The sequence below is a fragment of the Lycium ferocissimum genome, chromosome 5 (assembly GCF_029784015.1).
Source record: "Lycium ferocissimum isolate CSIRO_LF1 chromosome 5, AGI_CSIRO_Lferr_CH_V1, whole genome shotgun sequence".
NCBI lineage: Eukaryota > Viridiplantae > Streptophyta > Magnoliopsida > Solanales > Solanaceae > Lycium > Lycium ferocissimum.
The window spans coordinates 15,849,649-15,864,174 of NC_081346.1; the positions used below are offsets into that span (position 1 = coordinate 15,849,649).

A 14,526-nucleotide genomic window follows, 5' to 3' on the forward strand; every position below is an offset into this window, starting at 1 on the left:
TGGGAGTGGGTTTCAGCTGTGAGGATTCCTTGGATCACCCCGAGCGCCCGGTCTCACATGCGACCCCGAGCCGATTTTCTACCCTATACAATAACTAAATCTTAAATAATAATTTCTGCATTACTAATCTTATTACTGCATAACTTTGTATCTATACTAAATGACTCCTTAAGGTATATCATACATAATCCTTCCTTTCATTTTTTACTTATCTCGTTTCGCTTCTCGAAGGTCAATTTAACTAATTTTCGGAGATAAATTGAAGTAAATCAATTTAATATTTTAAAATTAAACTAGGGCAATGATGAATTAGTACCACTAGGGCATACCATTGAGATTTAAAAAAAAAATAAAAATAAACCTGCTCTAGCTCGAACTTTAGGGAAAAGAATAACAAAAGAGCCTAGAACACTATAGACAGCAAGTTACTAACTTTATCTTTTGAACTTCCAATCAAATTCATTGAGAATATATATGAAAGATTTACATCATTAATAAGGAGAAAAAAAGTTGCAAAAGTTTATTAACTCTAGTCCGCCATGATCAAGCCAATTAGAAAATTCCTTACGCCATCACTTGTAAAATAAGCAAATAATGTCGGAAGACTTCAAGTTTATGTACTATTGAAAGGTATATATGGATAATTATATGTAGATATCTTGACAAGAATAATTTGATACTCCCTTTCCTTTTAGGTGCAAATAACACTTTTTATATTTAATACTCCATGTGTTTCAATTTGTTTGAACCTATTTCCTTTTTAATCCGTATCAAAATGAATGACTCTTTTCACAATTTGAAACAAATTAACTATACGTGATTTACGGTACCACAAATTTTCAAGGCTTATTTTATTTATAAGTTTCAAAAGTCTTCCCTCTTTCTTAAATATCGTGTCCAGTCAAATGGGTTCATATAAATTGAAACGGAGGGAGTAAGAGTTTAACTTTAAACTTTTAATTTTGTTCTTAATGAGATGATTTATAGGATCAACAAAAATCTATGATTAGTTTTATACTATAAATTTCAAAAGTCTTGAACTTCGTATTAGTTGGGTGTCAGTGGCGGATCCAAGATTTTTACTGAGGGTGTTCAAAAAATAAAAATATAGTGACTGAAATTTGAACTTGGAACCTCAAAGTGAATTTTAAATTTCCAAAATCACTGAACCAACTTCTTCTCTTGTGTTTAGAGTATTCAAAATTTATATATGAATATAAAAAATAAAAAAATAACTTATACATACGGGGTAATTTTTCACCGCGGGTGTTCGGGTGAACACTCCCCCGGGCCCGATATCCGGCCCTGGTTGGGACGGAGGGAGTAATTAACCTGCAATTATGTTTAAAACTCAATATGTTTTTGGAAAGTAGTACAGAGACAGGTGTCAAGCTCACATAAGAGTTCATTGTACCAGTAGGGCCCACCTTGTCAATACCCGGGTAGTCGACGAGGTTTCTTCAGGTTGTGGGTTTTCAACAGTTCCAAAATCTACTCTCTCTATATCCCTCTATAAATTCCTCAAAAGTTGAAACACATTCTCTCATTGCACTAAAAATTACTTGTCTATTTCTCTACTTCTATAAGCACAATCATATATTACGAGTAGTATTTTGAGGTGAGTGAGAAGAGTGATAATGGGGACAGCAAAAGAGCACATAGAAGAAATAAGGAGAAGCAAATTCTCAATAGGAGGTGAAACAAATCCACTAACAGAGGATCTTCATCAGGCTGTTAAAAATCTCTCTGCTGAGCTCTATGCTAAGGATGTTCATTTCCTCATGGAACTCATCCAGGTCTATCTCTTTGCATGCATTCTACTGATCTCCATTTATCTTTTTGTCGTCATAGACTCATAGGAACTGCACATAATGCAATTTGGAGTTTGGTTATAATTTATTAAAGGTTGATAAAAATTGACTAAACATTTGAGATTGACTAGCAGTTGTAGTATAAAGTACTCTCGCCGTCTCAGTTTATGCAATATCCCTCATTTTTTTTAGAGTCAATTTGACTAATTTTTAAAACTACATTGAATTTGATCAGACTCAATATTGTAAAATTAAAGTTTAGACATTAAAACTTATAAGATAATTACTATAAGTTGTAATTTTTTTCATATCAATCTGATGAAAAACTACATTTTAAAATGTTGATCACAATTCACATAATTTGAATCTTGAAAAGCAAAAAATACCACATAAATTGGGACAAAAAAAATAAAATATTACTGAGATGTTTGGGCTGTAATTTCTGCGACTGTATTTGAGTGAGACAAGCAACTAGAGTGTCAAGAGTGATGGTAATATTTGTTAACATGCCCATTTTAATAAGAATTATTTTTAATCAAACACATACTTTTTTTCTACATTTCAAGGCAGTAAATAATTTTTTGACACCTCATCAGTACCAAACATTCGAAAACTTTATTTGTATGATGCTTCCTATTTTTTAGCCATAGGTTAGCTTGTAAGGTTAAATTAAAAAAAGGACCCTCACACAATCAGTTGTGCACAATTTTTTTCCCCCCAAACATCCGAACAACTTTATTTTGTACCTTACACATCAGTTTCTCATAAATTTTAGGTCCATTAACTTGTGAGACAAAAAAAATCCTTGTCGGTTGTATACAAAATAATTTTTTTCCCCAATATTCCCACGGTTCCAATTTTGGCAAGTTTTTTTCTTTTTACCTTAATAATTATGGTCTTTAACCTCTCTTCAAATTGGTGGTCTTTAAAATTTCCCTCGCTATAATGAGTGTTTGTATATGTAACATTCGATATTTAGATCTCATTTAAAAAAAAAAAAAAAAAAAAAACGCAAACAATTAACTTTTTGTACTTTTTATGTTATAAACGAAAACAATATACTTGTGAATTTTAAAATCTCAATTGATTTTCATATCTCATAAACTAAAAATTGAAAAGACTAATAAATTACTACTAAATCCATAACTAGTTACACCACACAGATAAAGAATTAAAATCCATGGAACATATGCATTTTAAATTATTCGAGAATTTAAATATTTCAAGTTTGACGTAAGAAATCTACAATTGTAGGTTGTTTCGTAAATTCTAGTTTCTTAGTGATAATATAACGCTTTGGGTCGACGAAAATTTTGTCCAAACTTTCAACAAAAGAAAATTTGCCCTTAGCTAACACTTGAAGGTTGTCCACGCGCTTTGGCAGTTGACTCTTCTAAAAAAAAAAGAGCGAGTTTAAATTCATCGACACTTTTGATGTCACATAATATATTTCTTATAAAATATTATTACACGACTATCCGAGTATGGTCGTTATAGAGAGGTAATTTTACAAAGATGTACCGCTATAATGGATGCCATAATTCCTTACGTAAAGTTATTACGGTAGAAGTAAAACATAACGGAAAAATTAGTGGATCCGTTATAATGAAATGTCATAAGAGTAATGGCAATTATAGAGAGGTTTGACTGTATGTGATTGAGTGTTTACATATGAACTTAATGTAATTTATCCTAGGATGTTGTTAAGACAAATTACATTACCTAATCAACTAGAATAATATACATTACCTAAAAAGTTGTCATGTTTTGTAATTGCAGAATGCAGAGGATAACGAGTATGACAAAGGCGTTGATCCATCACTGGAATTTGTAATAACTTCTAAAGATATTACTGAGACTGGTGCTCAAGCAACCCTTTTGATATTCAATAACGAGAAAGGTTTCTCTCATAAGAACATTGAGTCCATATGCAGTGTTGGACGTTCCACTAAGAAAGGCAATCGCAAGCATGGCTACATAGGTGAAAAAGGTACTCCCTCTATGCCAATTTAAATGTCTTAATTTGACTAGTAATGAAGTTAAATAATAAAGAGTGATATTTGAATTTTATGGTACTAAATTAAATATGTCTATAATGTACTAAATGTCAGGCTTTCCATGTACTCTTTCTGTTTATTTTTACTTGTCTAGTTTCGGCTTTGCGCATCTTTTAAGAAACAATAATTGATATGGGTATTTTATCACAATACCCATGTTAATTGATGTTTAGCTCCCTTTGGCCATAGATTTTAGGAGCATATTTTGAAGATTTATTTTGAAATCTTTGTTTGGCCATAAAATTTTGATAGATTTTGAAAAAAAAATCTTCAAATTCCAAATTCTGGCTCAAACCTATTTTTTGGGCTAAGATCTACGTTTTGGCATTTTCATAACTTTTAAAAACTACCTCAAACTTTTATATTTTATAAAAAAGCCCCATCTATTTATGACCCAACTAATTCTATCAATCATGTTCCTCCATTAAAGCCATATCTACTATATTTCCACAATTAAAACAATCTCTTCTATAAAATAACGAGTTAAGCTAGTTACTACCTGTCATTTTTTTTTGCTAGATGGATCTTTGTATTGTAATTTGAATTGTAGTAGCTAGGGGTGTTCACGGTTGGGTTAAAAACCGATCCAAACCGAAAATCAAATCAAACCGATATTATCTTGGGTTGGGTTTGGTTTGGTTTTAAATTTTTAAAAACCGATAGTATTTGATTTGTTTATGGTTTTACTAAAAGCAAATGGAAGAAAAAATTGAACCGAACCGACAAATTTTACGAATACATTTTATAATTATATATATACAAGATATTAATTTTATAAATACTTTTAAATGATTTATATACATTTTAGCAAAATTTTATTTATCTCTAATAAGCTAATGGACTTTATACCTTAAGCTCATTTTAAAAAGAAATCCATGAATTCAAACTCATTTATTCAAAGAAACAACTATGAGATTCACCTAGATTTATTTTATGTATTTCTTATAAAAAAAAATCACTTAATTATATTATAAATCCTAAGATATTTTCGCCATAATGCAAGAAAACTATAGCTCCACAATAAAAGGGTAATAACGAATTATAAATTGGAAAATGATAGAAAACTCTCTCCTAATTGTAGGAAAAAAACATGAAAGAGAGAAATACGTTTAGTTTTCTTAAAAACCGAAAAGCCGACCCAAACCGACTACGACCAAACCGATGGATATGTATTATATTCGATTTGGTTTGGTTTTAATAATTTTAGGCCCTAGATTGGTTTGGTTTTGAGATCCAAAGAATGAAAAATCCTAATAGTAGCTAGTTGTGTTGTTATCAATTGTTATTAAAATATCCTTTTCCCACGGTTCCAGTATGTATGTTTTGTCATTTATCCTTGATAATTGATTTAATCATGCTTCATGTTTTTCAAAAAATATACAATATGTTTTGAAAAAATAGTAAATAAATCTTCGTGTTTTGAAAAACTTTCAAATCAAGCTTTTCAAATTTTTTGGGATCTATGGCCAAATGCTAGCTTAGTCTTACTGGAATTCGTGATAACTTCAAAATATAAAAAAAAAAAAAAAAAAACAAAACATCATATGACACTTTTGATATTCAATAACGAAAAGGAAATTATTTTTTTATTATAATTGATAAGTAAAATATGGAGGTGTTGGACGTTCCACTAAGACCCTTTTGTGACAAATCAAAAAGAAAGAAGTTACATCGGCGAAAAAGGTAGTATATCAACTGATTGTTCATTAATTTGTACTCTTCCTTTTACCCCTATGTTCGTGTTTTCAGACTGTTTTTTTGTTTTGTTTTACTAGTTTATAGTTTAATAATTAGTGAAAATGTTAAAAGTGCTGCTACTGCTTGTCATACCTGCTGAATTCCTTTATGGTTCATTAAGCTTAAAGTTAGCCAATACAGAGTGGGTAAAAGTAATTCATATTCATCATATTTGATTTTCTCCCTTTATGTTTATCCAATAATTTAGAGAACCTATGTTAATAGAATGCCTAATTCGTTTAGAAGACACATTTAATAATATTGGATAATGTAGAACAAATATGTAGATAGATTCATAGAGCTGACCCTACTTGTTCGGTATTGAGGTTTTAGTTAATACATAAAAAATAATTTTAATCACTGATATATTGCTTTGATGGAATGACCAACTAGTTGAAATGTAATGGTGTTGTAAGCACATAAAGGAAAAAAGCCCCTTTTTTCATCAAAATTATATTTTGAGGGATTATTTGCATTCTGGATTGTTTTACAAGTGCTTTGCTATAGATATCCATGTTGTTAGAGATATTGCTTTGATGAGTTAAATCGTAAGAACCGACTGAATAAGGGTTGTTTGAAAAGTAATTGTCTTTGATAAAGGAAAACCTTCCTTTTATGAAAGTACTTAGAAGATGGAACAATGATACCTTATTTGTATTTCTTTGATAAGTGGGTCAATGATTTTCTAATGATTTTTCTGTTTACATCCCAGCCTTGGAATGGCAGGTGATAGTCCAGCTTTTGTGTTAGTTTCCCATCTTTATAATGTGAAATTCAAATTTCAGAGAAGGGAACACAAAAGCGTCCCTGCAAACTTGATTTTTTTTACTAATGTGCACTTTAATGGACTGATTTTCTCCCTTCCATCAACTTCACTAAGTCTTGTTCTTGCTTATGGATTTATACCTGCCTGTATGCTGCTTATTCATTTCATATTACATTAGCTTTTGAACAAAAAATTGATCTTTTTCTAGAATGCATTCCGTATTTGACTCGTCCTTTTAAGTTTTTCTTACTTAGTTGAATATGCATTTACCTTATCCGAATTTGTAACCTGTTCCTGAAAGCACTTGATGCATTTTTCTCTCAGGTATTGGATTCAAGAGTGTGTTTCTCATCACTGCTCGGCCCTACATCTTCAGCAATGGGTATCAGATACGATTCAACGAGGAACCTTGCCAGCACTGCAATGTAGGCTATATTGTACCTGAGTGGGTGGAAGCAAACCCAACTCTGTCAGTTATAAGCCAAATCTATGGGTCTTCTGCTACTCTTCCAGCCACAACTTTAGTGCTACCACTGAAATCCGACAAGATGAAACCTGTTAAGCAGCAGCTTTCCAGAATTCATCCTGAAGTTCTTCTATTTCTTTCGAAGATAAAGAAGCTCTCGGTCAGGGAACACAATGAGGATCCCAGGCTTAATACAGTCAGTGCCATTTCCATTTCTAGGGAGACTGATTTTGTTAAGAAGAAGAACATTGATGCTGAATCCTACCTGCTCCATCTCTCAGCTGATGAAAAATCTGGTCTGGGGGAATGCAGTTACTACATGTGGAAGCAGAAGTTTCCTGTCAAGCGGGAGCATAGAGTGGATAGAAGAATGGAAGTTGATGAGTGGGTAATCACTTTAGCTTTTCCCAATGGAGAGCGCCTCAACAGGGGAACAAGCTCTCCTGGGATTTATGCTTTTCTTCCCACGGAGATGGTCACGAACTTCCCTTTCATAATTCAGGCAGATTTTCTTCTAGCATCGTCAAGGGAGACAATCCTTCTAGATAACATATGGAACCAGGGCATTCTTGACTGCGTCCCTACAGCTTTTGTCAATGCTTTCACATCACTTGTGAGAGCTAATGAAAGAGCTCCTGTTTCTTCTCTGACTCATATGTTTGGCTTTTTGCCAGTCAATGAATCTCCTTTTCCAATTCTTAATGGCGTGAGAGATTCCATTAAAGGAAAACTGCTGGATGAAAGTATCATTCCGTGCGAGTCATACATGGAACAGCAATTCTTCCAGAAACCCAGTGACGTTGGTAGGCTGTTTCCTGCTTTCTGGAATCTGCTGAACAAGGCGAGGAAGCAGGGGGTGGTATTGCATAACATCTCATCGCATGGAAGATTCATTGTGAACTCAGCTTTTGATAAGGAGATGTACAACCATATATTAAACTTTCTGGAAGTGAAGCAAGTTGACAATGGATGGTATGCAAAGTGCATTCAGAGTTCCAATCTTGTTTTGGGAGTCTCCGAGGATGTTTACCTGGAACTTTTAGCATTTGTTGCTGAGAAATGGCTGTCTTCTTTCAAGACAACTGAGATGATGAACATACAACTTTTGAAATATGTTGATTTTGATGATGATGTTGCTTTGTGTAGCATATATGAGGCATTGAATGGTGATCATTCATTGCTTTTGTCTCGTGAGTCTGGTCACATCTATTGGCTGATCAACTGGAACTCAGAATTTCGTTTTGCCAATCACCTCTTCTTTGCCAAATCAACACAAGAAAAAGTCCGGAGTCATTCTAAATGCAAGACGGTTTTGGATTGGCTTAAAGATGAGGCCAATGTGTGCAGTGTGAATGTGCACGACTATGCTCTTCTGCTTCTTAAGTCACACAGTTATGATAGAAAAATTGTTGTGGCTCTGACCCACTTCTTACATCAGTCCCTCACAAGAAACTATTTATCTAGAGAACAAGTTGCTGCTTTATGCAGTAAACTGCGGCTCGTTGATAACTATGGACAGGTCACCAGACGGAGGAAAGGGATACTGGTGCCTGCAAATGGTAGCAAATGGGTGCAGTTGGTTGGTTCAAACCTGTGGAGGCACAAAGGCTATGTTGAGCTCGGGGAAGATTATTTGCATTCTGGCAGCTATGCTGGAGTTTCTACCAGCGAAAAACAGCTTCTCGAATTTCTCAAGGACAATGTTGCAGCTATGGACATTCCTGACCTACCCCCTCCTGATGCAGCGATTTCTAGTATGTCTTCTCCTCTAACCAAGGAGAATGCATTGCTGCTGTTGGAATGGATTCGTAATATGAAAAGGAACAAGGTTTCCTTGCCAACAAGGTTCTCGAGCTGCATAAGGGAGGGAAGCTGGCTGAAGATATCACTGAGTGGTAGCCCTGGTTACAGGCCTCCATCAAAATCATTCTTCCATAATTCATCATGGGGACATGTGCTGCAGAATGGATCAGTTCTTGTAGATATTCCATTAGTTGATCAGGAGTACTATGGCAGTGAACTGAAACAGTACAAGAAGGAGTTAAGCACAGCGGGCGTCATGTTTAAATTTAAGAAGGCATGTAAATATATCGGAGAACATTTTATGTCTCTGGCAACTAATTCTACTTTAACCAAAGGCCACGTGGTGTCAATCCTCAATTTCATCAAGTATCTAAGGGAGAAATATCTTTCCCCCGATACCTTTATCAATAGCATCAATGATAGAAGGTGGTTGCGCACTACTCAAGGTGCGAAGAGCCCCCGGGAGTCTGTTTTCTTTGACAGTGAGTGGAATGCTGCCTCACAGATCAGTGACATCCCATTTATTGACCATAATCATTATGGGGATGAGATTCTCAAATTTAAAGCAGAACTGAAGCTGCTTGGAGTTGTGTTTGGTTTCAATCAAAATTACCAGCTCGTTGTTGACAACCTGAGATCTCCAGCACGCATAGGTTGCCTGAGTTCTGATGCTTTGCTCTTGATACTGAATTGCATTCGCAATCTGAGGTTATCTGACAAAATATGCCGGGCACTTAGGGATAGCAGATGCATGAAGACCATAAACATGGGGTATAAATGTCCGAATGAATGCTTTTTGCTTGATCCTGTGTGGGGCTGCCTGCTGCAGGTTTTCGGCAGCTTTCCTGTTATTGGTACAAATTTCTACGGAAGCACTATCTTGTCATATAAAAGCGAGTTGCATAAATTAGGTGTGGCTGTTTCTTTTGATGAGGCCACTCAAGCTTTTGTTTCTGTTTTTAAGCAGCAGACGGCGAAATGTTCTTTAAACAAGGATAGTGTGCTTTCCCTTCTTGCCTGCTACAGAAAGTTGAAGCCAACTAGCTTTAAATTTCCTTCAGATCTTAAGAGCTGCATTCAAGAGGTCAAGTGGTTGCGAACTCGAATTGGTGATAAAGCACCTAAAGACTGCATACTCTTTGATTCAGCTTGGGAATCTATCTCTTCAATCTCTCTGTTGCCTTTTATCGATGATAGTGAGGCTCGGTACGGAAGGAGCATTCATGAGTACAAGGATGAACTTAAGAGTATGGGAGTTACGGTGACATTTGCAAGTGGGGCAAAGTTTGTTCCTGCAAGCCTTCGATTACCTGAAGACCCTAGCGCCATTACTGTTCCAGTGGCATTCTCATTGTTTGAGTGCTTACGGAAGTTGGAGCATGATGATGTTCAGATTGCTAATTTGCGGTCTAAACTTGCTAGAAAATGGATGAAGACGAATGCTGGTTACAGGTCTCCAGATAAGTGCTTATTGTTTGGTCCCCAGTGGAATCCTATCTTACAGCCAGAAGATGGTCCTTTCATCGATGATAAATTTTATGGTTCGAACATAGGAAAATATGAGAAAGAGCTCATGTCTCTTGGTGTTGTGGTTGAAATTGGAGATGGATGCTCATTGCTTGCTGATTACCTTGATTGCCACTCCAGCAGCATTACTATCACTAGGATCTGTAAGTACTTGAGCAAGTTCAACTGGGAGCCAACTAAAGAAGGTCCTAGAAACATATGGATTCCAAATGGTGATAACGATGGAGAGTGGGTAAATCCTGATGATTGTGTTCTGCATGACAAAAGTGGTTTCTTTGGCCTACAGCTGCATGTTCTTGAGAAGCATTATGACAAGGAGCTGCTCAGTTTCTTCTCCAAATTAGGTGTCAAAAGCAATCCTTCTCTTGATTATTTTCACAGGCTTTGGAAGTCATGGGAAGATGCTGGGCGCAGTTTGTCACAATCAGAGTGTCAACCTTTCTGGGAGTTCACTGTGAAGCACTGGAGCTCAAGAACCGAGAACTTCCTATCTGAGAACTTGTCTAAACTTCCTGCAGGTTCAGGCTTGAAGGGAATTTTAATGCTTGACAAACGTGATGTTTTTATTGCAGATGATCTCTATCTGAAGGATTTATTTGAACAGTCTTCTTCTCATCCCTTGTTCGTTTGGTATCCACAACCAAGCTTGCCATCTTTGCCTCGGCAGAAGCTGCTTGAAATTTACGGCAAAATTGGTGGACGTAATTTGTCTGAATCTGTTCAAAAGAAAGGCCTGTCTTCTGTTAATTGTGATGGACTTGAGCAGGTGCTCCCAGAAGAAATCTTCATTGGGAGGGGTTTGTTTAAGTTAATTCTTGGCTTCCTTGCTGATCCTTCACTCCAAATGGAAGCGCAGAAGAGACATGAAGCTCTTAAATGCCTCATGGATGTTAGTATTTTTGAGACATTAGAACCAATAACCATGGATTGCAGTCTGTCACTTTCTACTGGAGAAGTTCTGAACGTGAAAGTGAGCCGTATGATGTGCTGGGAAAGAGAAAGTTCAAAGATCTTTATACAGAGGCTGGACAAATCAGGTGGTCACAAGTGCAAGCTTGAGTACGCTACATATTTCTCCGAGGTAGTTGCTGAGGGAATTCTAAGGGAGAAGGAAGATAATTTTCACCAACTGGCTGAATTGATCAAGTTGGGTTTCATCCTGGAGTTTGATGAGGCAGCTGTTGGGTTCTTGATGAAAACAAAGAATCTGCAGATATTTTTGGAGGATGAAGAATTCCTTTCCTCTGCCTTCTCTTCTGAATAGGTATTTATGTGTACTAAAACCCCCCCATCCCCATTATGTCTTGTAAAATGTTTATGTTAAAGCTTGATTATCTACGTAATCTTTTCTCTGTTTGAGATACAGCATCTGAGGATTAACCATCCTGAAATCTTCTGATTGTGCAGGGAGGGAGACATTGTTTTGAATGGTTAGGAAGAACTTTTTGGCTGGATGAAGCCCTCTGTCGAGTTGCCGAATGAAATTTCTGGTGTTTTCTGGTCATGCGTGAGGTCTCTTGCACGAAGATTTGATCTTTTGTTATAAGTCCTTGCTAGTGTTAATGCCCTTTGTTTGTATTTAGCTGCTCTAAGGTTCTCTGTGTAATCTTCTTAATTTGCACTTAAGATACAATTGCTGAAAAAGCTTTGTTCCTCCGTTCCATTTTTTTGAGGTTGGTCCTCTATATCTTCTTTCTGTTCTATTGCAATGAAAATCATTTTCTCTAGTTTGCATGCTCTTATGTTTTACCAATAATGTGGCCATTTATCAGTTTGCTCTTTTGCAACAAACTGAAACTTGGAAACTGTTTCCAGAAAAGAAACACTGGAAAGCTACATTTTCCCATTAAAAGTTGGATCTACAACTGAAACTTGTGGTCCTTTGTTTTTTCTAATCTGTTAGCCGCCTTTCAAATGCAAGTGTAGTCTTATGTCCGATGCCATTTATGTAGAATACTTGGAGACAAGGCAAAACAAGACATAAAGTAATGATTTCTTGAAGACTTCATGAGCACATTGGTAAAGAATTCATAAGACGGATAGATAGCGGAAAAACAGCCGAAACAGTGAAGCGGAAAAGCATTTTCAATCCAAACACTTCAGTTTTCTATTTATCTTATAATATTACTCTCCATTCCTCATTAAAGTGACCTTCTATTTAATTTGCTAAACTTTCGTTTTCATCCAGTTGACAAGGTGACATAGCAAACAAAGGCTGATGGGTTAATTTTCCCCAAAAAAAAAAAAAAAAAAAAGTTAAGCAATTTAATAATAGATAATAACTGGTTATAAAGCTCAAAGTGAAACAAATAACTGCAGAAATAATGGTAGATATGATGGCACATACAATAATAGATAATGGCCAGGTGGATTAATGATTTCAATTTAATGAGTTCAACCTTTGAATTTTATAGCATTGAAATAACCATTCTTTTAGAACTATAAGTTCATATTTAATATTTGTTGAAATCAGTAGTTTTAACATCTATGCTCCATGCCGAAATACTAGGTTCAATTGAATGCATTGCACAAAGTCTGCATCCACCTTTGATTATGATACTACGTTTACAATTTTAGACAAACTACTTCTGAATCAATTGAGTAATTCTACAGCTTCTAGTAAAAAATTGCAACTATCGTAAGAAGACAGGAATTTTTTTTAAAGTACAGAGAAAGAGCTAATCACTTATGTCAATCATTCTGTATTTGAATAGATAAAATCATCTTATGGAAGTTGGAACATTGCCAATGTGCACACATTCTCTATTGGTCTTCTTGGAGATGATTAGCTTTTTTTCTTTTGGAAGCAAATTAAAGGTTTACTAGTGCAGGGTTTGATCATACATGCATAGTTGCAACTTGCAACCAGTCAGACGAGCTGTTGAGTGATTCCACTAGTTATAGGAAGTTATTGTATTTGACCATGACATGACTAGACATTAACTATGCAGTCCAGAACTTGAAGCCAATTCATGCATAAGCCAAAGAGGTCTCACATGGAAGGGGATTTAAGGGTGGTCAAGTACCTGATTAATGCCCCAGCAATCATGCTATCTTCCAAGCCTTCAAAACAGCTCAGTGCATTGTGATGCAGATTGAACAACCAGTCAAACGACCAGAAAGTCTGTAAGTGACATTGTAGTGAAGATTGGAGACTCTTTGATTTCATGGAATAAAAGAAGCAGAACATAGTTTCAAGAAGCGCAACAGAGGCACAGTTGATAATAATTAATTGATTTTAGTACTCACTCCATTTCAAAAAGAGCGTCCACTTATCAAATTAAGAAAGAATTAACCTTATTTTTCTAGATTTGTCCTTATTAAGTGTTAAGTGACCAAATTTCAATACCTATTTAATTAGGGGTAGTTTAGTCAAATTACCTACTTTTATCTAGAAGTTAGTATTTTTTTAAGTTATGTGCAAATGGCTAAGCGAACATTCTTTTTGAACCAGAGGGAGTAATTATTAACTTTCAATTAGTAAAATTTATGAAAGTCACTATATAAAAATACAGGAATTAACGACATACAAATTCTATAGCTAAATAACAAAATTCGTTATTAATCTTATTTAGCAACGGATTACCCATAAATTATTTTAAAAAAAATGTTAGCTAAATTTTTAGTCCACCAACTTGTGAGAGAAAAGAAACCCACACAATATGCGTGAGGGGTAAAAAAAAAAAAAAAAGGAATGTTATTGGCAAAAAGTGCTACTACAGAGACAGGTGTATAGGACTTGTATGTACCATACGTTCCCATCTCTATAAATCCCTCAAAAGTCGAGTCATCATGTGCTAATACTCTCTCCATTTCATAATAAGTGACTTTTTAAACTTATTCATATCTCTTAAGAAAGTGCTCGTTTCTAGAAAATTAAAAGTATTTTTACTAACTTACCCCTAATTAAATGTCTAGAAAAAAAAGCTTAATAATTTTTAATTATGTAAATAAGGGTCATTTTGGAAGACGAAAATCAATTTCTTCTTGAAATCCTAAAGCACCACTTATTTTGAAACAAAATGAAAAGCCTAAAAAATTACTTATTATGGAATGGAGGGAGTACTTCTCTACCTATACTATAAGCACTACAGTAATGGGGACGGCAAAGGAGCGCATAGAAGAAATAAGGAGAAGCAAATTCTCAAAAGGAGGTGAAACAAATCCACTAACAAAGGACCTTCATCAGGCTGTTAAATATCTCTCTGCTAAGCTCTATGCTAAGGATGTTCACTTCCTCATGGAACTCATCCAGGTCCATATATATCTCTCTGCATGCATTCTCACTATTCCAATTCCTGCAAAATATTCGTGAATATGGTGATATTTGTATGCATCCAGACTAGGGCCGTCTCAACA

At 35.2% G+C, this 14,526-nt stretch overlaps 1 protein-coding gene across 1 annotated transcript; it reads left to right on the forward strand.

Moving 5' to 3' along the window:
• The first annotated feature begins 1,512 nt into the window (after positions 1-1,512).
• On the forward strand, positions 1,513-11,894 carry LOC132056206 (uncharacterized). Its single transcript, XM_059448297.1, has 4 exons — positions 1,513-1,796; positions 3,591-3,801; positions 6,696-11,431; positions 11,575-11,894. Exons 1-3 carry the CDS (start codon positions 1,638-1,640, stop codon positions 11,429-11,431), a joined length of 5,106 nt encoding a protein of 1,701 aa, XP_059304280.1. The 5' UTR covers positions 1,513-1,637; the 3' UTR covers positions 11,575-11,894.
• The last annotated feature ends 2,632 nt before the right edge of the window (positions 11,895-14,526 follow it).